Source organism: Macaca fascicularis, chromosome 1 (genome assembly GCF_037993035.2).
Source record: "Macaca fascicularis isolate 582-1 chromosome 1, T2T-MFA8v1.1".
NCBI lineage: Eukaryota > Metazoa > Chordata > Mammalia > Primates > Cercopithecidae > Macaca > Macaca fascicularis.
In genome coordinates, this window is record NC_088375.1 from 13,851,834 (window position 1) to 13,877,998 (window position 26,165).

At 38.5% G+C, this 26,165-nt stretch overlaps 1 protein-coding gene across 11 annotated transcripts in view; it reads left to right on the top strand.

Annotated features, from left to right (window-relative positions):
* ARID4B (AT-rich interaction domain 4B) overlaps window positions 1–26,165 on the top strand; it is a 167,294-nt gene that overhangs the window by 58,963 nt on the left and 82,166 nt on the right. For all 11 annotated transcript variants that reach the window (XR_012435173.1, XR_012435161.1, XR_010581889.1 and 8 more), the window contains 5 exons: window positions 10,391–10,501; window positions 14,243–14,308; window positions 15,716–15,806; window positions 18,547–18,626; window positions 24,985–25,076. Coding sequence is in view for 6 of the 11 variants with exons in the window: in XM_065531603.1 (XP_065387675.1) it covers window positions 10,391–10,501; window positions 14,243–14,308; window positions 15,716–15,806; window positions 18,547–18,626; window positions 24,985–25,076 (440 nt within the window). In the remaining 5 variants the exon portion in view is untranslated. The remainder of the gene's footprint in view (window positions 1–10,390; window positions 10,502–14,242; window positions 14,309–15,715; window positions 15,807–18,546; window positions 18,627–24,984; window positions 25,077–26,165) is intronic.

The window sequence follows — 26,165 nt, forward strand, 5'->3', positions numbered from 1 at the left end:
TGTTAGCCAAGATGGTCTCGATCTCCTGACCTTGTGATCCGCCCGCCTCGGCCTCCCAAAATATTGGAATTACAGGTGTGAGGCACTGCACCTGGCCACGGTTGAGTTTTAAAATATGCAGTAACTCTTACAATCCAGTAAAACAAACAAACAAACAAAACAAAAACGAGTAATTCAGAAAGATGGGTAAAGAATATAAATAGATAATTAATAGAAAAATATGCAAATGCACAATAAATATATATTACTTTACAAAATAATTTATTTTCAAATAATTCCAAATGTGCCGTATAAATAGTTCATGTAATCTCCTTCACCAGACTGACCAGTTGTTAACATTCGATGTCGTTTGCTGTGTATCTAATTTGTCTTTTTCTCTCTGTGTGTGTATACAGAGAGAGATACACAGATTTGTATATGTATGTATATATCTATATATATACACACACTCATATAATATGTGTTATATACATATATGTATACATATGTACTCATTATCATCTTCAAACTTTTGTAAGAACAAGCTTAAAACACCATGTTCTGTCACCCATTGTACTCCAGTGTGTAATTCCTAATAAATAGAACAGAATAACTTCAACTTTTTGGTCTGTCTATCTTTTTCTCATTTCCAGTTACTCTTGGCAGATATACCACAGAAAGGTTGCTCTTTAGATACTACAGTGCATAACGTCACACAATTACACCACTAAAAATAATTCAGTAGTATTCAAAGATGATGCGAATATTCTGTTCATCAAACTACCTGTCCAGCTTAGCATCTTTTGATAACTCTCTGAATCAGCTACCTTTATGATGGTTGCCAAACGTTGATTCTCTATCAGTTCTGTTACAGTTGTTAACAGTTTAGTATAAGGAAAAACTTTATCTTTTCTACATTTTAAAACATTCATTAATTCATTCATTCTTGTCAATATGGATTCATGGATTTCATTTTTACTGAATGAATTGTAATTTGTTACCAACTTTTTAAAGTGAGATATAATTAATTTACTGTGGAATACACAGATCTTAAGTTGATATATCCCTAAAGAGATAATAGAACAAATAATATTTATTTTATGCTCAAACTTTCCCCCATTTGGCCAGTAAGAGGAAAACCCCTTCAAGATGCTTTCTGTGTCCCTTTGAAATGTCCCTATCATTAGTCGCACCATTTCTTTACTTTCTGATACAAGATGTTTCAGATTCTTCTTGAGCTTTTCTCTGTCCAACCTTGAAATCAACCATTTTTCTAAGGATCCTAATACCTTTTAATGGAGAGAGTTATTTAGAAATCAAGACGTGGGCCAAGGCGGGGGTGGATCACGAGGTCAGGAGTTCGAGACCAGCCTGACCAACATGTCGAAACCCCGTCTCTACTAATTAGCTGGGCATGGTGGAGAGTGCCTGTAATACCAGCTACTTGGCAGGCTGAGGCAGGAGAATCGCTTGAACCTGGGAGGCAGAGGTTGCAGTGAGCCGAGATCACTCCCTTCCTTCTATTTTAACTTCTTTGGAGTGAAAAACATGGCCCCCACTATATTCAGTGTATTTACTTACTTGATTAGTCTGTTTATTTATTTGGTCCGGGTAATGGATCTTCCAGCCTTGCTGCTCATCTCCTCTCTCCCTATTCAGCTCTCACCCATGTCCTCAGCCACAGGACTGTACCTCCGTGTGGTTCCCCCAGGCCTCCTCTTCACTGCCTTGTATATTCAGCTTCTGTCCTTGTGCCTCTTCAACCTTTACCCCTTCACAACAAATCCATGTCCTTAGTGCAACATGAAAAGGGAGAGAAGAAATGGCCCCAGAGAATATTTTGAAGTTATATTGCATGGTTTTCTTTTTTCTTTTTCTTTTTTTTTTTTTGAGACGGAGTCTTGCTTTGTTGCCCAGGCTGGAGTACAGTGGCGCGATCTCGGCTCACTGCAAGCTCCGCCTCCCGGGTTCACACCATTCTCCTACCTCAGCCTCCCGAGTAGCTGGGACTACAGGCGCCTGCCACCATGCCTGGCTAATTTTTTGTATTTTTAGTAGAGACGGGTTTCACCGTTTTAGCCAGGGTGGTCTCGATCTCTTGACCTCGTGAGCCGCCCACCTCGCCTCCCAAAGTGCTAGGATTACAGGTGTGAGCCACCACGCCCGGCCATGGTTTTCATCATTTCCTCGATGTATTCATTGTTTTTATATTCCCCCCAACTAAATGGTGCATTTTAAGCTTGCTTTTTAAATGGTACACCCTTTAGTATATAAATGTTTTGTTTTTTGACAGACTTGCTCTGTCAAGACTGGAGTGCCGTGTTGCAATCATGGCTCACTGCAGCCTCCACTTCCTGAGCTCTAGCAATCCTCCCACCTCAGCCTCCCTAGTGGTTGGGACCATACACGTATGCCACTATGCCTGGCTAATTTTTGTATTTCTGGTAGAGACGGGGTTTCACCCTGTTACCCAGGCTGGTCTCGAACTCCTGAGCTCAAACAATCCACACACCTTGGTCTCCCAAAGTGCTGGGATTATAGGCGTGAGCCACTGCACCCAGCCTACTGATGGTTTTTATGATCAAATTTAATACTCTTGTTTTCTGATTCTTTTGGCTACATTGGCACTGTAACCAATTTGAATCCCTTACTTTTTAAAAGAAACTACCTCAATAAAATGTCACCTAGCATGTTTTGTTTTTTAAAAAACATCTCGAATAATTGAATATTTCCTAGTCAGTGTGTTAGCCAGCCATTTGAAGATTTGATTTAACTATTGTCTTTCTAAAACTTAATTTATGTGTTTTATATGCTGCAGCCCAAAGACACATTAGAGATTACTGTTGATTCATTTGTGCACTTCTGTGCTTCCTTGGCATTTTGGCATCTTGAAGGATTATTATCCACTAATAGCTAATTTTAAAATGGCTTATGCTTTTTAGTGTTCCCATGGAATTCAGTGGTTTTTAGGTGCCAGTTAGGACGTTTTGTAGACTGGCTAGGAAAATAATTATTTAAGCAATGCTGGAAAACTATGAGGTAGCTGTTGCCTTGGCAACCAGAAAACTGTTCTGTTTGTTCAAGAAAGGGATGGTAATTTAGTAGTTTAATTTCCTTTTTGGCATGGAGGTGCTACATAAAAACATCTTATTTAGCCTCTGAGATGATCCATACTATTGATCAGAATTAGAGAAGCAGAGCAAAAAGAAAAGGCAAGAGTTGTTTGTTTTCTGGCTACGTATAGATAGACATGCATACTTACCAGGATTGGTCTTGGTCAGAAGAATCTTAGTTAACCTGCCGACATAATCCTTTGTATGTCTCTCAATTGAACCAAAGTAAATTAGCCTCAAAATACTGGTGCAGTCTTGGTACACTAAGGGGTCGTGATACACTTTGTTATGGAGCATCCCCACAAAGATTTAAGATTCATTCTCTTGCCGCTAGAATTCAACATGATTACTTCATGTCTGGATTGAATGAGGGAGAAAATATTTTAAAGGAACTCCTCGTCCCCCACATATATACACAATTTATACACAATTACATTGGCATCTGCTCTATTTATATGGGAATTTTTTTATGATTTAACCCATTTGTATATAGACTTAAACTTTTTTTTTTTTTTTTATAACAATTGCCTCCCAGGTTGTAAAGTAAAAATAATTGCCTTTATTTGGCAATGTGTGCTGGGCCCTCTTCTAAGCATTTTATGTGTACCATCTTACTCCTCATCCTTGTGACAGAACTGTTATTGTATGCTGAGGCCTTAAGCTAAGTGGCTTAGCCCAAGGTCACCTCACTACTAAGGGATAGATTTGAACCTAGACATCTAGTTTAGGAACGTATACCCTTTTTTTTTCTTTTCTTTTTTTTTTTTGAGACAAGGTCTCAATGTCGCCCAGGCTGGAGTGCAGTGGTGTGATCTCTGCTCACTGCAACCTCAGCCTTTCGGGCTTAAAGTGGTCCTCCCACCATAGCCTTCCTCATAGTCAGGACTACCAGCAGGTGCCACCATGCTTGGCTAATTTTTGTATTTTTTGTAAAAATAGGGTTTTGCCATGTTGCCCAGTCTGGTTTTGGACTCCTGGGCTCAAGCAGTCCTCTCTCTTAGGCCTCCCAAAGTGCTGGGGTTACAGGTGTGAGCCACTGTGCTTGGCTTGGGAACCCGTACTCTTAATTACTGTATTATGCTGACTTTTTATTTTATTTTATTTTTTTGAGACGGAGTCTCACACTGTCGCCTGGGCTGGAGTGCAGTGGCATAGTCTTGGCTCACTGCAATCTCCACCTCCCAGGTTCAAGTGATTCTCCTGCTTCAGCCTTCCGAGTAGCTGGGATTGCAGGTGCCCGCCACCACACCCAGCTAATGTTTTGTATTTTTAGTAGAGAGAGAGTTTCACGATGTTGGTCAGGCTGGTCTCGAATGCCTGACCTCATGATCCACCTGCCTCAGCCTCCCAAAGTGCTGGGATTATAGGCATGAGCCACCGTGCCCAGCCTAAAATGTTTTTTATTTTTATTATTTATTTATTTATTTATTTTTGAGATGAAGTTTCCCTCTTGTCGCCCAGGCTGGAGTGCAATGGCACGATCTCGGCTCACTGCAACCTCCGCCTCCTGAGATCAAGCAGTTCTCCTGCTTCAGCCTCCCGTGTAGCTGGGATTACAGGCACCCGCCACCACATCTGGCTAAATTTTTATATTTTAACTAGAGATGGGGTTTCACCATGTTGGCCAGGCTGGTCTCAACTCCTGACTTTCAGTTAATCCACCTGCCTTGGCCCCCCAAAGTGCTGGGATTACAGGCATGAGCCACCTTGCCCAGCCAAAATGTGGTTTTGCCCCTTGAATATTAAGAAATAAGGAAGGGAACCAAATCTGAATTTCCATGATAAAATGACTTGTTTGTCCACATGAAGTGTTTCATAATATTATAACTTCCTAGCTGACTACCTCAGACATCACAATGGAGTGCTTTCTAATATTGACTCTGTTTTTTGGATGTGGCAGCTGAAGCTTAGAGAGGTTCAGTAGCCTACAAAAACTCATCTAGTTGGTGTAAGGAGTAGAGCTTGGATTAGGACCTTGCCTCTCTGCTTTGAAAGCCTGTGCTATTAATCAGTCTGCTCCATTACCTCATGTTAAACTAATGATAGAGTGATACCTTATGCCCACCTAAAATGATATACTGAAATCTGACCACCTCAGTTACAGATTTGATTTGGGTTTCTGTGTAAAGTCTCATTCATATTTTGGTTGGCATTTAAAAATAGTTCGATAGTTTCATTCTAGATGATTATATATGTCTCAAAGGTTCCCATTCTGTCCACCTTTGTAATGTCAATGCTTTGACATAGGCTTGCTAAACAATTATGTGTAAGATTCAAATTATTGGCCTGGCACGGTGGCTCAAGCCTGTAATCCCAGCACTTTGGGAGGCCGAGACGGGCGGATCATGAGGTCAGGAGATCGAGACCATCCTGGCTAACATGGTGAAACCCCGTCTCTACTAAAAAATACAAAAATCTAGCCGGGCGAGGTGGCGGGCGCCTGTAGTCCCAGCTACTTGGGAGGCTGAGGCAGGAGAATGGCGTAAACTTGGGAGGCGGAGCTTGCAGTGAGCTGAGATCTGGCCACTGTACTCCAGCCTGGGCGACAGAGCAAGACTCCGTCTCAAAAAAAAAAAAAAAAAAAAAAGAGAGATTCAAATTATTGTGCTAAATGAGAATTTAGGAACAGAAAAGTAACTTACCTGAGATGATGTATAATAAATAGAGGTGGCAGCAGTAAGATCAGAACACAGATCATTGCTTTTTCTGTGCTCTTTATAACAAATTAACACTGCTCTCATAATGTGTTTCAGTTTTAGCAGCTTTTATCAGACTTTAGTGTCCTTCCACAAGTCTGTCTTTCTTTTTTTTTTCCTGCAAGTCTGTCTTTTTTTTTTTTTTGAGACAGTGTCTCACTCTGTCACCCAGGCTGGAGTGCAGTGGCACGATCTCAGTTCACTGCAAGCTCCGCCTCCCAGGTTCACGCCATTCTCCTGCCTTAGCCTACTGAGTAGTTAACTACAGGTGTCCGCCACCATGCCCGGCTAATTTTTTTTTTTTTTTTTTTGAGACGGAGTCTCGCTGTGTCGCCCAGGGTGGAGTGCAGTGGCCGGATCTCAGCTCACTGCAAGCTCCGCCTCCCGGGTTTTTACGCCATTCTCCTGCCTCAGCCTCCCGAGTAGCCGGGACTACAGGCGCCCACCACCTCGCCCGGCTAGTTTTTTGTATTTTTTAGTAGAGACGGGGTTTCACCGTGTTAGCCAGGATGGTCTCGAACTCCTGACCTCGTGATCCGCCCGTCTCGGCCTCCCAAAGTGCTGGGATTACAGGCTTGAGCCACCGCGCCCGGCAATTTTTTTTTTTTTAATAGAGATGGGGTTTCACCGTGTTAGCCAGGATGGTCTCGATCTCCTGACCTCATGATTCGCCCGCCTCGGCCTCCCAAAGTGGTGGGATTACAGGCGTGAGCCCCGCGCCCAGCCCTCCCTCTGCAAGTCTTTCTAAAGGCATTTTCTTTATATGCCTTGTAATTCCTTTTCATGTGTTCTAGCATGAAGGAAAGAAAATATTACCCTTCAGAAGCATGATTTGCCCCACAATAATTTGAAGTAATTAATACCCTTCTTCTGTCAACATGGATTTTTATGTTGTTGAAGATGTGCAATGGGCTTAATTTGCGGGACGGAAATCCCCTTTCTTAAATTCAGCTTTAATAAATTTGCCCAATAAGCAAATCTACAGTTTGCTGTAGTTGAAATGTTGCTAGTGTCTGTGAATGTTAATGAAAAGAATATGCAAATGGGTTTCTGAATACTAATAGTCTGAAGATGTTACTGTTCTATACCCTATTTTTGTTCAGAATTATCTATTGAAAATTTTAAAGTGTATCAATTCCTAAATATTTATATGTTCCTCAGTAGGTACAAATGTGCAACTTTTAGTTGATTTATTGTTCTCTTCTATGTTTCATAATTTCAGTTTCCTCATCAATTTTATTTTTAACTATACTGTTTGCCTCTCAAAATAAAATTTTACTGACTAGTATGGCAGAATGCGTTAATAGAGGAGGTTGCAAATTGTGGAAAGTTATGAGCCTGTAGTCATGAAGACTGCCCTATCATTTGAGTTTTTATAGCAGTAATACCCAGTACCAATTGAACCACAGAGTGAATTGAAATTTCCTTAAATTTTTTTTCTCTCTTTAAAACATTTAAAAAATTTTTTTTTTTTTTTTTTTTTTTTTGAGACAGAGTCTTGCTCTGTTGCCCAGGCTGGAGTGCAGTGGCCGGATCTCAGCTCACTGCAAGCTTCGCCTCCTGGGTTTACGCCATTCTCCTGCCTCAGCCTCCCGAGTAGCTGGGACTACAGGCGCCCGCCACCTCGCCCGGCTAGTTTTTTTAAAAATTTTTTAGTAGAGACGGGGTTTCACTGTGTTAGCCAGGATGGTCTCGATCTCCTGACCTCGTGATCCGCCCGTCTCAGCCTCCCAAAGTGCTGGGATTACAGGCTTGAGCCACCACGCCCGGCCTTTAAAAAATATTTAATTGAGACCGGGCGCGGTGGCTCAAGCCTGTAATCCCAGCACTTTGGGAGGCCGAGACGGGCGGATCACGAGGTCAGGAGATCGAGACCATCCTGGCTAACACAGTGAAACCCCGTCTCTACTAAAAATACAAAAAAATTAGCCGGGCGAGGTGGCGGGCGCCTGTAGTCCCAGCTACTCGGGAGGCTGAGGCAGGAGAATGGCGTAAACCCGGGAGGCGGAGCTTGCAGTGAGCCGAGATAGTGCCACTGCACTCCAGCCTGGGCGACAGAGCGAGACTCCGTCTCAAAAAAAAAAAAAAAAAAAAAAAAAAAATGTAATTGACAAGTAAAGCTTGAACATATTCAGTATGTGCAACATGATGAATTGATGCATGTTTTATGATTACCACAGTTACATTAACAAACACATTATCACTTGGGCTGTACGTAATCTTCCCATCCTTATAATAAAAGTTTTTTTTTTTTAAAATAATTGAGATAGGATCTTTCTATGTTGCTTGGGCTGATCTCGAACTCCTGGGCTCAAGCAGTCCTCCTGCTTCGGCCTCCCAAATTGCTGGGATTACAGGTGTGACCTCCAATGCGTGGCCATTTTTATGATTTTGGAGCAAAGTGCTGTGAGTCTCCTTCATATTCTTGCTAAAATAAAGCCACTAGTATGCCTGGAATGTAACCATAATTTTGGCCAGGGAAAATGATATTTTAAGAGACCTAAGACAGGTAGGTAAAGTAGAAATGCATTTATTCAGTAGGTACAACAGCAATGTAAAGTTATTAAGTCGTATTTAACAATATAAAACAATTAAAAAGTATTAGTACAGAAATGATTATCTTTCTGTGAGGGTATATTCCTATTATGGTATAAATGAACTGATGAATAGGCATTTTCCTAAGTTGATTTTAAAAATTGCATAACTGGCATGTTTTGAGTTTCCTTTTTATGAAATACATGGGCTGTGAGCCGGGCGGCCGCTGTGGAGGCCTGATGCAATTGTGGGCGCTTCTGTTACAGTGCTAGACTATCGTTCCCTTTCTTTGGGAGAGAGATGACTCTGTATGATAGCCACAACCTTTAGGGGAAAATTTATTTTAAAATCTAAATGAAATTGATTCTTTAATTATTACTCGTAACAGCATTTCTCACTTTATATTCTATGGAATTTCTGTAGGATGTTAATAGATGTCAAGAGAAAAGAAAGAGTTCTTTGGACAAGTAGATTGGGAAATGTTAAAATGTAATCTTTTTCTCTATTAGAGGGTTTCTCAGATCTTTTAGTTTACATTTATGAATCTCCAAAGTGGAGGCAGAGAAGTAATTCATTCAATATACTGAATTTCCCCCAACTCCTGCCTCCTTTCCTTTTGGTGGAACGTCCTGGGATGTTGGTACTTCTTATAAAGCACTTTGGAAAAAGCTACTTACATGATTTTCCTTTGGCTGTGGAATTAATATAAGCAGAAGAACTCCTTAGAAATACAGATATAGAAATGTACCTGATTGTAAAACGTGAGAGCAGCTATTAAAAACTAAATCACAACTGAAGAAACATAAATATTAGTTAAGGTAGAAGACTAAATATCCAGTGAATCCCTCCTATTAAAGCATTTGAGATATTTTGGTTTCAAAGTTTTGAAACTTTCCAGATTGAATTTCTTCGTATAGTTTTCACTAGTAGTTTAAATACACTTATTTTTCTCCCTTATATGCTATACTACATTATTTTTTGTTTGCTTTTTTTTTTTTTTTTTTTTTGAGACGGAGTCTCGCTCTGTCGCCCAGGCTGGAGTGCAGTGGCGCGATCTCGGCTCACTGCAAGCTCCGCCTCCCGGGTTCACGCCATTCTCCTGCCTCAGCCTCCTGAGTAGCTGGGACTACAGGCGCCCACAACCGCGCCCGGCTAATTTTTTGTATTTTTAGTAGAGACGGGGTTTCACCGTGGTCTCGATCTCTTGACCTTGTGATCCGCCCGCCTCTGCCTCCCAAAGTGCTGGGATTACAGGCGTGAGCCACCGCGCCCGGCTTGTTTGCTTTTTTGAGACAGGGTCTCACTCTGTGACCCAGGCTAGAGTTCAGTGGCACAATCACAGTTCACTCCAGTCTCGACCTCTTGGGCTCAAGCAGTCCTCCCACTTCAGTTTCCCAAGTAGCTAGGAGTACAGGCGCATGGCACCACAGCCAGCTAATTTTTATTTTTTTATTTTGTAGATACGAGTTCTTCCTATGTTGCTTGGGGTGGTCTCAAACTCCTAGACTCAAGTGACCCTCCAGCCTTGGCCTTCCAAAGTTCTGGGATCATAGGCAGGAGCCACCATACCAGGCACTACACTATACTACCTTAGACTTTTCTAGATAGAGATATAACAGAGGTATTCTGAATTTGGGTGACTGCTAAGATAGAGCCTAAATATTAGAAGAGTTTGTTCTCCCCCACTCCCCCCCGAATTTTAGTTTAAAGATCTGCCTTTTGGCCAATGGTCCCTTTTCTTTAAGTGGTCATAGAATAAATAAATATTTGAATGAATTGAGTGACTAGAGGGGCATACTTGTGAGTGATCTAATTTATATCATGGACCATATGTATTTAATGGAAATAAGATACCTTTATATTTTATATGATGTACATTTAAATAGTCTTTATGATAAACATTTTACTTGTTTTTTAATTTATAGTATTTTATAGATTGGTCTTGTTAACATACATTTCACATTTATAACTGTTATAGCTTAACAAGATTAGGCTCACTATTCTGAGGTCTGATTGTGAGAAAGAATTAGAGAGTTTAAATCTAATTATATTTCTTTGCATTTTTAGGCCCTTGATGAGCCTCCCTATTTGACAGTGGGCACTGATGTGAGTGCTAAATACAGAGGAGCCTTTTGTGAAGCCAAGATCAAGACAGCAAAAAGACTTGTCAAAGTCAAGGTACAGTATTTATAGATTTTATAAATTATATGTTCAGCATTTAATATTTAAACTTTTATTTGGTGAGTGTATTTAAGAATTATTTTTCTACAAAATAAGTTTCTATGAGTGAAGGTTGTAAAAGTACCTCAAAACAAAGCTTTTTTTGTTATTTTAAAAGTATTATAATTGGAATGAAATTAGATTATCACAGTTGGTATTTTGAATGCCATTTCACTATAGACATCTTATTGTTTGTATAGTGTTTTAGAGCTGGAAAAGAACTTAGAAGTCATCTAGTTTAATTGTTTCATTTTATTACAAGAAAAATGAGGCTCAGAGAGGGTTAGTGATTTCTCCAAGGCCATTATGCCAAATTCATGGCAGAATTGAAACTACCGTAGTTCATCAGTTTTAAGGCGTTCACCCCCTCTATTTCAGCCATAAAATTGGAATGTGACTTGTAATTGATGGTGTCCTAGATAACGGTGAAATAAGGTACATCTAGTTATTGACTCCTTATGCTCTGCCTTTTTTGAAACATCTTTCTAAAGTACTTGAGTTTTGTCTTAATGTAGAAAAAGGAATGTAATTGCTTCCATTTTAATAAATTATCAGCCTTGAAAAATGCCAGACAAGTGAACTTGTATATAGACATTTATTCATTTGTCAATAATTTATTGAGTGACAAACCTTTTGCAGGGAACTTTTATGTGGGAAGGAGGATGGGGATATTAGGATGAAACTGACCTGATCTGTCCTCAAGGAATTTATAATCTAGATTAGCAGATACTTTTTAAACCATTGGTTTTTATTTCACCAATTACATAGGCTGTAGAGGTGTTGTACTTCTATGTAGGGTATCAGTCTCTTCTGGAGCTTTTACTGTGTGTGTATTCTTTATGTGTGGATGTGTTGGAAAAGCTACCTGGGTGATTCTAATTTGCATTCCTTGTTAGGAACCATTGTGATAAGGCCTTTAAATTAACTATAAACCAGTAGAGGTCTAGTCTTGGTCCCACCCTACCTTCATTTTCCACATGCTTGGTGGTTGGTGCTTTTATACTATGCATTTCCTGTTCTGGCTTCACACACTGGTGTTCCCTGAGCACTGTTTTTTGCTGGTACTATCCTGCAGATGAAGAGAAAGCCTTTTACCAATTTTTGTACTTTTTCAGGACTACTGGTAGCACATGTATCACCTTTGTGTGAAGCAGACAAAAGCCCTCCCTCCTGGTGGAAAGCCTCCTTAGCAGCGCTTGGCTTGCAGATAGCAAGTTTATGCCAGCTAGAAAAGATACTCTTTTTGGACAGGAACTGTGTCACTCCAGGACCCATGCTTTGGCCCACAAAGCAAAGGCTGAATTTAAGCCCCAACTTGCATCCTTAGCTGCACATTTCCTGTCTAATGAATGAACTAGGAAAATGACATGTATCGGTCCTGCCATTTCTTGCTGTAAATGAAAGAAACAAAACTCTTACTGGATTCTACCACCTCTATTGATAGCACAGAGTACCTTGTGCCTTATAAGTAATGAATATCTAAAGCTTATTTTTAATTTTTTTGGCTGCCCTAAAAATTTGTTTCTGTGGAGGTGATGTCCATTAAAACACATACACAAGGAAAAAGAAATTTTTTTTTTTTTTTTTTGAGACGGATTCTGGCTCTGTCGCCCAGGCTGGGGTGCAGTGGCCAGATAGCAGCTCACTGCAGGCTCCGCCTCCTGGGTTTACGCCATTCTCCTGCCTCAGCCTCCCGAGTAGCCGGGACTACAGGCGCCGCCACCTCACCTGGCTAATTTTTTGTATTTTTTAGTAGAGACGGGGTTTCACCGTGTTAGCCAGGATGGTCTCGATCTCCTGACCTCGTGATCCGCCCGTCTCGGCCTCCCAAAGTGCTGGGATTACAGGCTTGAGCCACCGCGCCCGGCCGAGAAATTGTTTTTAATTCCGTGATTTTATCAGTAGATATTGGGATATATTTCTTAACATGTTTAATTTGTTTATGCTTCAAAGTTAATATATTTTTAACAAATTTGTTGATACGTTTTTACTACCTGTTTTCATTTATTGAACATTTACTATGTACTAAGCTCTAGCTAAAGGTGAAACTCTAGTGTTAAGACCTAGTCCCCATCTGTAAGTAGCTTATAGTTTAAGTGAAGGGCACAGGTACCTAAACATGTGATTTAAATAAAGTGTGATAATGCTTTTGTATGACACAGAAATGCCTGGGATGCTGTGGGTATAAGGCATCTCCTTTCAGAGTTGGTTTGTGAGTGAGCCTGCCTGTTACCTAAAATAATTATCACATAAACCTGATAAAGACCCTGTTAATGATTCAATCCCTATAAAAAACTCTTAACCTTATAGGGAAAACAACTGTTTTCTATACTGAGTAGTGGAAGCTATCTTGTTTTTCACCAGCTAATTAAATATTTAAATTTGGACTCATTATTTTAACTTAATCTTTTCACATCTGGCTTCCCATTCTCTGATTTTTATAATGATGTAGAGTACAGTAAAGTTCTGGAACAAGACTTTAAATATAGCTCCACCATGTCTGGTTCAGTGATCTTGGACTAGGTACTTACACTTTCTGGGTTTTTTTTTGTTGTTGTTGTTATTTGTTTTGTTTTTGAGACGGAGTCTCACTCTGTCCCCCAGGCTGGAGTGCAGTGATGCAATCTCGGCTCACTGCAACCTCCATCTTCCTGGTTCAAGCGATTCTCCTGCGTCAGCCTCCGGAGTAGCTGGGATTAACAGGTGTGTGCCACCATGCCTGGCTAATTTTTGTATTTTTAGTAGAGATGGGGATTCACCATGTTAGCCAGGCTGGTCCCATATCCTGATCTCAGGTGATCCACCTGCCTTGGCCTCCCAAAGTGCTGGGATTACAGAGATGAGCCACCACACCTGGCCTGTTTCTCAGTTTTCTTATCAACAAAATGGGAACAATCATACCTACCTAATAGGGTTGTCGTGAAGATGAAATGTTTGGTACTAGAGACTGATGCTCAGATCTCAGTAAGTGTTTGCTGCTACTGTTTATTATTAAGGTAGGCCTTCACAAGATGATATAATACCTAATAGCCTAAAATCTCCACATCTTTCTTTCTCATTTCTTAGGAAAAGCAATTTTACAACTAAATTAATAACTGATAGTTTTGAAATAAAGAATGATATGTGGGAGCGGCCGTGGTGGCTCATACCTGTAATCCCAGCACTCTGGTAGGTCGAGGCAGGCGGATCACTTGAGTTTAGGAGTTTGAGACCAGCCTGGCCAACGTGGTGAAACCCTGTCTCTATTAAAAATACAAAAATTAGTCGGCCTGGTGGTAGGTGCCTGTAATCCTAGCTACTTGAAAGGTTGAGGCAGGAGAATCACTTGAACCCTGAGGTGGAGGTTGCAGTGAGCCAAGATTGCGCTATGGCTTTCCAACCTGAGCGACAGAGTGAGATTGTGTATCAAAAAAAGAAAAAAGTTAAAAAAAAAAAACGGAAAAAGAATGACATGTGGAACATCTAATAATTTAGATGTGCTATCATTGATTACTTTTATTTTTGAAAGCTGAGATATGGTCTGGACAGTTGTTTGTAAATAATTTTTTGTTTTAGTTAATCTACTTAGGAATTGGGATGTTGTATAAACTAGGCAGCTGTTATTTTATATTTCTTTTAATACAAATGAATAATTGGTGCATTGATGAGCTTGTGTTGCTTGGTTTATTTTTGGTGGCTAATTAAACTTATAATCTCTAGGTGACATTTAGACATGATTCTTCAACAGTGGAAGTTCAGGATGACCACATAAAGGGCCCACTAAAGGTAATTCATGTATTCGTTGTTAATTCTAATGATTGTTTGGGAAAAAATAATTATACTTGGTAATTTTAATTCATTGGCCATTTCGTTATTGATTTGATAAACTCAATATGTAATTTTCTCTAAAAAGACTAATAGAAAAAATAGACTTAATCTCAGCGACTAAGGAGGCTGAGGCGGGAGGATAGCTTGAGGCCAGGAGTTCAAGGTTGCAATAAGTTATGATTGTGCACACTGCACTTGGGGATAGCATGAGATGCTGCCTCTTACAAAAAAGATTTAATATTAAATAATACTTGATATGGTAGTAAAACCAGTTTATTCAGAAATAAAATGAGCATCAAAGAAGCATTGACTACATTTATTTAGTTAATCCACGATATTTCCTTTACTAAAATGATGGATTTTCCAAAATTAATAGATGATGAACTAGGGATTAGTGATGTCAGTTCGATGATGATCTGAAAAGTGAGAAAGTTAGAAAACCAAAAATCAGAGCTCTTACTTCTTTGGAGCCACTACTGGCAAATGAAATCTTTTAAGGGTCATCAGCCTTCATACTAACAGCTGGAGAGTTTTATTTCTTTGCATTCATTTTTCCTCATTGGCAAGTGAAATAAATGCTGTTTTACTTTTTGCCAATGAGCAAACTAAAAGAGAATGTGTGGGTAAACCACTGTGTGCTCTTTGGCTGGTTCAGGGCCAAAAGGAAACCCCAGAGCAATTTTTAAATTTAAACCTCCTTCCTGAGGTTCCTTGAAAGAAGGCTGGAAATACGGGGTAAGGACAGTCAGTTTCACAGATGATGGTACTCACAGTGTAATCTACCGACCCTGGTGGTTCCTAGGACTCTTTTAGGGGGTTGTAAAGGTAAAACTTTATAATAGTACTTAGGAATTATTTACCTTTGTTACTACGTTAACATTTTCACTGATGGTACAAAAATATTGGTGGGTAAAACTGCTGGCACTTTTTTTTTTTTTTTTTTTTGAGGCCGAGTCTCGCTCTGTCACCTAGGCTGGAGTGCGGTGGCACGATCTCGGCTCACTGCAACCTCCACCTCCCAGGTTCAAGCAATTCTCCTGACTCAGCCTCCTGGGTAGTTGGAATTACAGGCACCTGCCACCACGCCTGCCCAATTTTTGTATTTTTGGTAAAGACGGGGTTTCACCATGTTGGCCAGGCTGGTCTTTAACTCCTGACCTCAAGTGATCCACCCGCCTCAGCCCCCCCAAAGTGCTGGGGTTACAGGTGTGAGCCACTGCGCTCACGCCAACTGCTGGCACTTTTAAATGAAGTCAGTAATCATTTTATTCTTCACCATCATGCACTCAATTGAAAGAAAAACCCAGGTTTTGGTTTGTTCATTTACCTTTTAAAAGTTTTTCTAACATGTTAAAAATACTTTAGGTGGGAGCTATTGTGGAAGTGAAGAATCTTGATGGTGCGTATCAGGAAGCTGTTATCAATAAACTAACAGATGCGAGTTGGTACACTGTAGGTAAGAAAATAAATTTTCTTTTAAAAATGTATTTTTAGTTACATAGAGAAAACTTAATACGAATAAAATGGAATTTCCTGGATTCACTTCTTAATACCCTAGATATTATTACTGTTACTGGATTTTATCTTTCCACATCTTTTAAAAATTTATTTCCAAAGTATATGTATGTGTATATAACAAAAATTGAAATTATTTAATGTATATATTATGCAATTGGAATTCTAGCTTTTTTTTACTTCAGAGTATATCTTAGAGAAATTTCTTTTTTTCCCCATCTTACCTATTTTTAAGTTTATAGTTCAGTAATGTTAAGGATATTCATGTTGTTTTATAACAGAAATTTCTTTTAACTGTGTGTATATAGATGGCTCCCAGCAGGAAACAAAGTAGTAGTATATTTTATAATAGTTGATATGCTAGTTTATTTTTTCTTACTGATGAGGTTACCAGTTTTCTTACTATTAAAATAAATGCTGGATTGAATGTTTTTTGTACCTAATTAGGTACTTAATTAGGATACCTGTTGTATCCTAATACTTCTGTAGTGTACATACTAAGAAATAGAGGTTGAAGAAAAATATACTCTAAAAACTTCATTAGTTAATGAAAACCGCCTTCCTAAACGATACTGTTTTCTCAGTCCTTGTCAGATTTTATGTCATTTTAAAAAAATTTTTGCTAATTTGGACATAAAGTAATATCTCAGTCTTGTTTCAATATGCTCTTCCCATGATTGCTAGTGAGATGGAGCATCTTTTCATGTTTATTGAAAGGAACATAATTTCATTTGTGTTTTCTCTGTTTTGAGTTGCTGGCTCTTTTATTCTTTCCCTTTTTCTCTTGAGATGATTTATCTTTTTATTATTTTTAGGACATGTGTTCTTTATATATTTTGGATATTAACTGTTTACACATATGTTTCTCCTGTTGCTTTATTTTTGTCTCTGCTTTTAATTTTCATGTAGTTAGTTGTTGTATGGTCACCTTTTATTTTGTAATTTTAGTTTTGAATCTTAAGAAAGCCTTTCATCAGTGTTATAAATCTATTTTCTAATGTATTCTAATTTTTTAACTTTTATTTATTTTTATTATTGTTCTACAAATAGATTTTTATTTCACCTAGAGTAGTATGTATTTTTTCCAGTGTTCTAAAATAATGATTAAAAACTATTTGTCCTAGATTGATAGCCATTTATTCCAGTATTATTTATTAAAGGTAACAATTCCTACCATTCAATGACCTCAGAGATGACAGTAAACACCTAGTAATATGTTTGGTGATTTCAGAGTTTGATAGAACTTTCAGATAGAATAGGTGAGTTTTGTTTTTACTTTTTTGGTGTGAGAATAAAACCTGGTGAAAACAGAGGGAAAATTATTTGATTTTGAGGCATAAGGAAATATTTGACTTTATGTAAGTGAGAAGACTGTGAGCAATTCTGTGTAGTGAGTATAGATGGTGATTGGTTGTAATAGTCTACTAAATGTGACACTTATGTTGTGTATTTTAGTTACATCATTTAAAGATGTACTGAAAATTATTTATCCAGTCTCACATAATGTAAGTTGTTACGTAACATACAAGAATCTAATTTTAGTTCAGCCAGTGAGGAAAGGGCATTGCCTTTCTTTTAATCATTAATCATTTCTCAATAAATGTGAGATCCTGTTGAGCATCAGAAAAAGAAAAGAAGAGAATCTAATTTTAGTAAGGTAGGCAGAAACTGTAATTTCTAAAATCGAGATCTGGTAACATTATTTAAAACAGAGTTACTGTCTTCCCATGATTTCTAAGTAATGTAGCATATCCCCAAATGATTTATGTATATCAGAAATTTATGCATATAATACAAAAATAGTCATACATTCCATATCTGTTAACTTATGGTGGTTTTGCTGGGGTGTTTTAAGTACTTTATTTTTATTAAAATTTTTCCCCTATGTTATTGAGATATAATTGACAAAATCATGTAAATGTATATGTAACATGATGATCTGATATGCAAATATATTGTGAAATAATTACTGCAACCAAGTTGCTTAACACTTCCATCACCTTTTCGTAGACATTTTAGTATTTTAAGTCAGTAGTTTTCAACTGGGATGAATTTACCCCCCAGGGAACATTTGGCAATGCCTGGAGACATTTTAGTTTGTCACAGCTGGGAAGGGGGTGCTACTGGCGTCTAGTGGGTAGAGGCCAGGAGTGCTGCTCAATATCCTGCAGTGCACAGGACAAGCCTACCACAACAGAGAATTTTCTGGTGCAGTATGTCACTAGTGACAGTGCTAAGCGCGAGAAACCCTACTTTAAATAATGAAAATACAGTTATTTTTTTGAAGGGGCAGTCTGACTGCATAAATTTGTAAGCTTTCTTAGGTAAATCTGTCAATATCTGTCAGTAGGAAAACCTGGCTTTTCTTTACCATTTTGAGAAGAGTTAATTAGCATTTAAGTGGTTTCCTCTTGAAATACCAACTTCTTATTTTTATTTGGTATGTCCTGTTTTAGACAAGATGTTTTCATTTCATAGATGTTGTTTCCGTTTCACTAGAAATTGGATAAGTTACTTTAATAACTATATTTGAAGTTACTAGAAAACATAAAATGTGAATTGAATTCCAAATATAGTCTTAAATAGTATATCTATTTGCACTCAGAAAATTATAATACATATCATCTCTTTGATCTTTGAAAAAATCCTTCAGTGGCTTCCATTTTTACTCCCTCTCATAGTTTTCGATGATGGAGATGAGAAGACACTGAGACGATCTTCACTGTGCCTGAAAGGAGAGAGGCATTTTGCTGAAAGTGAAGTAAGTCATCATTTAACAAATGAACATGTCGTAATATTTTTTATTGGGAGGAATAAATTTTTGTTTTTTCAGCTCAGTCGATGTACTTCCTAATCAGGAAAGTTCATTAATACACAGTACCATTATGATGTAATCTGTGAAACCTGTTTAAGGTCCTGTGTTTGAGCACCAGGTTCTGTCTTCTTTTTTGTCTATGTAAAGTGTTTTAGTATTTGTCCACAGGTAAAATACAATGGGCTTTAATTATTATCTTTAGGCAGTTTTTAAATAGATTTAAAATTTGTAAATAACTAGAAAGCAGATTTCTGATTTGTAATCTACTTGATCCTTGCCATAAAGGACGTATTGATACAACAGTCTTTAACTACCGCTACTGCTATTAACTGATACTATTATACCCTCTCCTTTTGCCTGACTGTCCTTCCTAAAATTGTCCCTTCCATTCCCTATCATCCTTTTAGATTGATTTAGCTCTTATTCCCTAACATTGAAATATGAGTACATAATTATTGTCTGCTTTCCTCACTAGAATGTGTCACAGGGGCAGGGACTTTGTATATCTTCTTTAGGGCTTTGTTCCTAGTTGCTGTAACAGTGCCTGATACCGAGTATGAACTTCGTAAGTGTTAGTTGGATGAATAGATGAGGTGCTTATAATTGCTAGGGACTTTGCTAAGTGCTTTACATACATTATTGCATTTGCAACATTATGAGGTAGTTACTATTATTATCCCCAGCTTTCAGATTAAGAAATGGATAGCTAGAGCTGTTTTTCTAACCAGCACTTTCTAGCACCAAAGCCATATCCTTAAATTGAAAGATGTTAGTAAGAACGGAGGGTTCACAAAGTTTTGTAACTAACTTGCTTGCAATTCAGAATTTAAAAGATAGATGTTACTCTGAATGGTGTCATGTTATCTAATCCAGTCTACAGATATTCATTGATGCACAGTGTGGCCAGGCTATTTCTTTTTTCTAGTCAGTATTTGGAATAGTGTTTCTTTGGGGGATATTTTAATATTACTTATTAACCTATTAGACTTTATGTTTTTGTTTTGAAAAATTTTTGCTTCTCTTAATGATTGAATTCCCACTTAAATTTAGAATTTGGGACAGGTTCTCTGTATTATAATTCCAGCCTATCCCTTTAGTCTCATATTCAACCACTTCCCTGTACTTCAGCCTTATTAGACTGCTTGGTATCTTCAGACTACGGTCCATACTTTATTGACTCCTTTCCTCTTGTTGGAATCTCACCTATGTTGAAGGCCATTATAAATGCTTCCTCCTCCATGATATCTTTTGTGAGCTCTCTACCCAAATTGGATCTCTTTATCTTTTGGTCCTTTTGCACTTCTCTTGCTTATTCTTGTTTTAGAGTCTTTTTTTTTTTTTTTTTAACTTTTCTCATTTTCGCTGTAAGATTTTAAGCTGTTTTAGGGGAATATCCTTTTTTTCCTCACTTGATAGGCCCCCCTTTTCCTAGCAATTTCTACACAAAAGCCTTCAATAAATATGTGTGGAATAAACTGAAGGTTGACATATAGTAAATACAGACAGCTTTGGGACAAGTATAGTGATAAAGTACAGAATTCTCCCTGAGTTTGTGGAATTATTTTAATTTCATTTCTGTACAGTCAGTGAGTATGAGGACTTGAAGATGTGGTTTTTCTCCTGTTAAGTGAAGGTCTGCATTTTATTTTTTTAGTCTAGAGAAACAGCCAAAATACTACTTTTTTTAACCAGGATAATTTTGAGTTGGAATGGTTCATAAGATAGTTGTAGGTTAAATGCTGAAGGTAATATGAACAAGTGGCTGTGTATCCTTCATCTCTTCAAGGAGATTCAGTTTTAGTGTGTCTGTGCAGGTGTGTACTTTTAATTTTTGTTTTGCTAGAAGGAAATTAGAATACTGGTGTGTGAATCTTTAACTCCCCTCTGATGTGCCAGGAGCTGTGTAGTGCTAGGTTCCGGGACAAAGGGTAAGCCAAGTCATGTAAACATGGAACTTATCATTGGATACTTACCGTCTGTTGGAGGAGAAAAAGCATTAATCAAACAATCAAACATATTTTAAAATTTAAGTGTAGTAAGCCCTATGAAGATGTGGTCCAGAGTGTACCCCAATAGGGGAATTTAATCTACCATCTGTATGTTCTTTTCTCTTTATTTGGTATTTTTCATATTGTTTTAAAAGTTTTAATGTTTTTGAAAGACCATTCAGAGTATTAGCAGTAGTAGTCATAACATTGTCCTTTAAGAGGAAAGCCACTTCATACTGGCAGTGTTTTGGGTCACTAATCCCGTTTAATAAACTACTGAAATTAATCCCATTTCATAAACACTGAAATTCAAGATTCGTGGAAAGAGATCACAATTGCACTTCAGTCAGTTTATTTTTTTAATAATTTTATTTTATTTTGTTTTGTTTCGTTTTATTTTATTTTATTTTTTGAGATGGCGTCTCACTCTGTTGCCCAGGCTGGAGTGCAGTGGCGCTATCTCAGCTCACTGCAAGCTCCGCCTCCCGGGTTCACGCCATTCCCCTGCCTCAGCCTCCCGAGTAGCTGGGACTATAGGCACCTGCCCCCACGCCTAGCTAATTTTTTTTTATTTTTAGATTTAGTAGAGATGGGGTTTCACCGTTTTAGCCAGGATGTTTTCGATCTCCTGACCTCGTGATCCACCCGCCCCGGCCTCCCAAAGTGCTGGGATTACAGGCTTGAGCCACCGCGCCCAACCTCAGTGAGTTTAAATTCCAACACTGAAGCCACTGGTTTTAGCCATAACCAGCTTAGTGAGTGTGTTACCTGCTGCTTAACATCTGTAGGACAGTTTAGGTATTTCTGAAGACCATTCATACTTTGAGTTTTATACAAAAGTGGATTCATCATCTGGTTTTTTTTTTTTTTTTTTTGGAGACAGGCTTGTTCTGTCGCCCAGACTGGAGTGTAGTGGCTGGCATGATCTTGGCTTACTGTAGCCTCTGCCTCCTAGGTTCAAGCAATTCTCATGCCTCAGCCTCTTGAGCATCTGGGACTACAAGCGTGCACAAGCACGCCCGACTAATTTTTGTATTTTTAGTAGAGATGGGGTTTCGCCTTGTCGGCCGGGCTGGTCTTGAACTCCTAGCCTCAAGTGATCCTCCTACCCTTGGCCTCCCAAAGTGCTAGGATTACAGGCATGAGCCACCACGCCTGGCCAATTATCTGGTATTCTTTCTTTGTATTTACTACGTGCAATTGAAAACTCTAGAGAAGTTTAGGTAAAATCCCAGTTCCATATTTTCTGCAGCCCATTTTAGGTAATAGGGCCATAGACTCTTTCCCTCTAGGCCTGTGTAGTTTTCTATGTGCCTTTAATACAGCTTTCAGGAGCCTCTGGTTTTTACTCTTTAGGTATAAGATGGGACAAATTCTACCCTCCCCCCAGGTCTTTTCAGTCCCTTGAAATAAACATGCCCCTGCTTTCCTGGACATTGAGGCAGGGACAGAGATACTGCTTCTTATGTTTCTTCTTGTTACGTACTAGGGGAGTCTGTGGTCTCTTATTTGAAAATTACTATGTGTGATTCTTAGACAACTCTTTAGAAATTTTCTTTCCTGTAGCAAGTGAAATGACTAACAGATACTTAAAATAGAAATCACAGTGTGTAATATAAATCTCTCTCTCTCTCTTTTCTGCTTTCAAGAGAGCAACCTTAATTTTTTGTGGGGACAGCATACATTTAATCCATCTGTTTGCCTGGCAGAAAGTGAATCCAGATTAATTTGTTTTCCCTGTTTACCATATATAGTCATTTAGTAATACTCTATAGTGATACAGTATTACCAAAATAGTATTTCAGATTACGTAGAAATTTTCACCATAGGAGTTAATGACAGGCAACATCTAGATTTTCTGGGCCGGGTGTGGTGGCTTGTGCCTGTAATCCCAGATGTTTGGGAGGCAGAGTTGGGCAGATGGCTTGAGCCCAGGAGTTTGAGACCAGCCTGGACAACATGGCAAAAGCCCATCTCTACAAAAAAATATAAAAATTAGCTGGGTGTGGTAGTGCACACCTGTGGTCCCAGCTACTTGGGAGGCTGAGGTGGAAGGATCGCTTGAGCCCAGGAGGTTGAGGCTGCAGTGAGCAGTGATCATGCCACTGCACTCCAGTCTGAATGATAAAGTGACAGAATAAAAACAGTTTCTGCTTGGTATATATTGAGTTTAGGACAACTTTTGCCTCCAAATAATTTTTTTTTGTTTCTTTTTGAGATGGAATTTTGCTTTTGTTGCCCAGGCTGGAGTGCAATGGTGCAATCTTGGCTCACTGCAACCTCCGCCTCCCAGGTTCAAGCGAGTCTCCTGCCTCAGCCTCCCGAGTAGCTGGGATTACAGGCGCCTGCCACCACGCCAGGCTAATTTTGAATTTTTTTTTTTTTTTTTGAGCCGGAGTCTCGCTCTGTGCCCCAGGCTGGAGTGCAGTGGCGCAATTTCGGCTCACTGAAAGCTCCGCCTCCCAGGTTCACGCCATTCTCCTGCCTCAGCCTCCTGAGTAGCTGGACTACAGGCGCCCGCCACCGCGCCCGGCTAATTTTTTGTATTTTTAGTAGAGACGGGGTTTCGCCGTGTTAGCCAGGATGGTCTCGATCTCCTGACCTTGTGATCCGCCCGCCTCGGCCTCCGAAAGTGCTGGGATTACAGGCGTGAGCCACCGCGCCCGGCCTAATTTTGTATTTTTAGTAGAGACGGAGTCTCCATGTTGGTCAGGCTGGTCTCCAATTCCCCATCTCAGGTGATCCGCCTGCCTCGGCCTCCCAGAGTTCTGGGATTATAGGTGTGAGCCACCACGCCCAGCCCAAATAATATTTTTTAAATGCCTGATTTAAGGTTCATAAGGACAGGATTAGGTTCTGTACAAACTAAATTTAAAAGATTAGATTTTTTGCCTGATGAGGATTATGAAAGTTATGATTTTTGTCAGTCTTTTGAAGGAATCAATCTTTAGTTAATCCTTTATGGCTAGTACCTTTTTTCTTGATCATATTGTTTGTTGTTAGATACATACATCTATGTACCTTAAACACATTTACATATATTCTAGTGAATTATGTAAAAAAGATTGTTAATATGGTTCATCTTTTCACATTTTAGTTCATTGTAGTTATAACAAAATTGTCTGAATTGTTAAAAAGTTAAATATTTCTTTCTTTTTTTTTTTTTTCGAGACAGAGTCTTGCTCTGTTGCCCAGGCTGGAGTGCAGTGGTGCGATCTTGGCTCACTGCAGCCTATGCCTCCCAGGCTCACGCCATTCTCCTGCCTCAGCCTCCCGAGCAGCTGGGACTACAGGTGCCCGCCACCACACCTGGCTAATTTTTTTGTATTTTTAGTAGAGATGGGGTTTCACCGTGTTCGCCAGGATGGTCTCGATTTCCTGACCTCGTGATCCGCCTGCCTCGGCCTCCCAAAGTGTTGGGATTACAGGCGTGAGCCACCACGCTCGGCCTAAATATTTCTTTTTACATATTACATTAGTTAGTTTAGATGCCTGCTCTTTAATTCTAAGTTGATGGATACTCTCTGTTATACCACCCTGGTTTGTAACTTTAAGAAGTCTCTTTGTCTTAAATAGTTCCTCACTTTTTTTTATCTGGGCAGTTGTCTTGGGAATCTCTAGTTGCTCTGGTGTTTGTGAAATCATTTATAACAGGAAAGATTCTTCTTAGGATGAGGAAAGGAATAGAAACTGTGGAAAATCTTAAGAAAATGTAGGAAAGGAAAAAATTCAAATGTAGAAATAAAATGTAATTTAAAAATTAAGTAAAATTAATGTTACATTTTATTAAAAAAGGTTTATTGCAGAAAATGTTTGCAGAGTAGTAATATAACTTACTTGGAGGCTTTTTGTTCATGCAATCGATGCTTTATCTTCATAATTAATTTTGTTTATTTTACTTATTAATTTTATTTTATGGATTATGATTCCCTATGTACAAATTAATACTGAAGCTGCAGTTGGCCCTAACCTTACAAATAGATTTCTTAATTCTCACATCTGTCTTTCCACTGAGCTGTATTTGTTTTGTATTGTAATCATTCTTAGATACCTATCAACCTTCACATAGGTAATGAATCTAGAGAGAGCAGCCAAATTTCTTTTCACTTTTTTTTTTCCAGTAATGAGCTCATTCATCTTTATTCTAATATCTTTGAAACTAGAATTTTCTATCTTTAGGAAAGCTGTGTTTTAGCTTCCCTGGGGGGAGAGTTTAATTTCAAAATCTGAGCATATTCTTAAATTGATTTGATTTAAAGCAAAGAAGGCACTTGCAAAGTGGTAATTTTTTGATGGGTTTATGTTCTTACCCACAGACATTAGACCAGCTCCCACTCACCAACCCTGAGCATTTTGGCACTCCAGTCATAGGAAAGAAAACAAATAGAGGAAGAAGATCTAATCATATGTAAGTCCATTTTCATAACTGTTAGTTGAACCTGAATTCATTTCTCCTTCTAGTATTGTTTATAGTTATTTTAAAATTGTAATTTGCAAAATGCTAACCAGATCTAATAGTAATTTCAGATCTAATAGTAATTTCAGACTCCTCAGCATGGGTGATTGAGGTTCTCCATGCTTAGGCAACCTTACTTAACAGCTGTATCTGCCTTCAGTTTCTCCTTGCATGTTATCTTGATGCTGTAGTCAAAATGAAACCAGTCAATAATTCCTGAATACATCGCTTGTTTTCTAATATCATGCTTTTATTCATACTGTTATTTTTGGTCTCCATGCCTCCCTTCCCCATAACTGTCTTGTCCATGCCTTAATTCTCAACAAAAAAGCTTAAACCTTTATATGAACCATTTTGTGTCTCCCCACACTTTCCTTGAAACCAGACATGTTTCTCTCCCCTCTAAATCCAATTCTCTGGCGTAGTATGAACTGTGGAGCCAGTTGGTCTGGGTTTGAATCCTGGCTCTGCCACTTACTTGCTGTGTGATCTTGGGATGTTTACTTAATCTTTTCATACCTCAATTCTTATCTATAAAATTGGGATTATAATATTACCTATCTCTTAGTGTTGTTGTGAAAATTAAGTGAATTCATATTCTTAAAGTGTTCATAGAGTAAATGTTATGTAAGTACTAGATAATCAACATCATATATTGACATGAAAAATTTCATGGTGCAATACCAGTATGTAACATAATGTCATTTGTATATGAAAATGTGTTTACATGTAAATATAAAAATTCTGCTTCCTGGTGTTTATGTCTGACAAGTAGGACTGGTTCTTGCTGCGTTATTTGAACTTAAAAAAATTTCTACATTGTTATATATAATATAGGAAAAATAGTCTCTTGTCAATAAGCTTTTTTAATTTTGAAAAGATTGCATCTAGTATTTAGACATAGTTTTACGATTTTACATACATCATCCTAAAGTGGAAACATAAGTTTAAAAATGAATTTATTGTGCAATATTACATAATATTGACCTGCAGATATGACCAAAAATTATGATCTGTTAAAAAGTCAGTTAGTTTTTATTT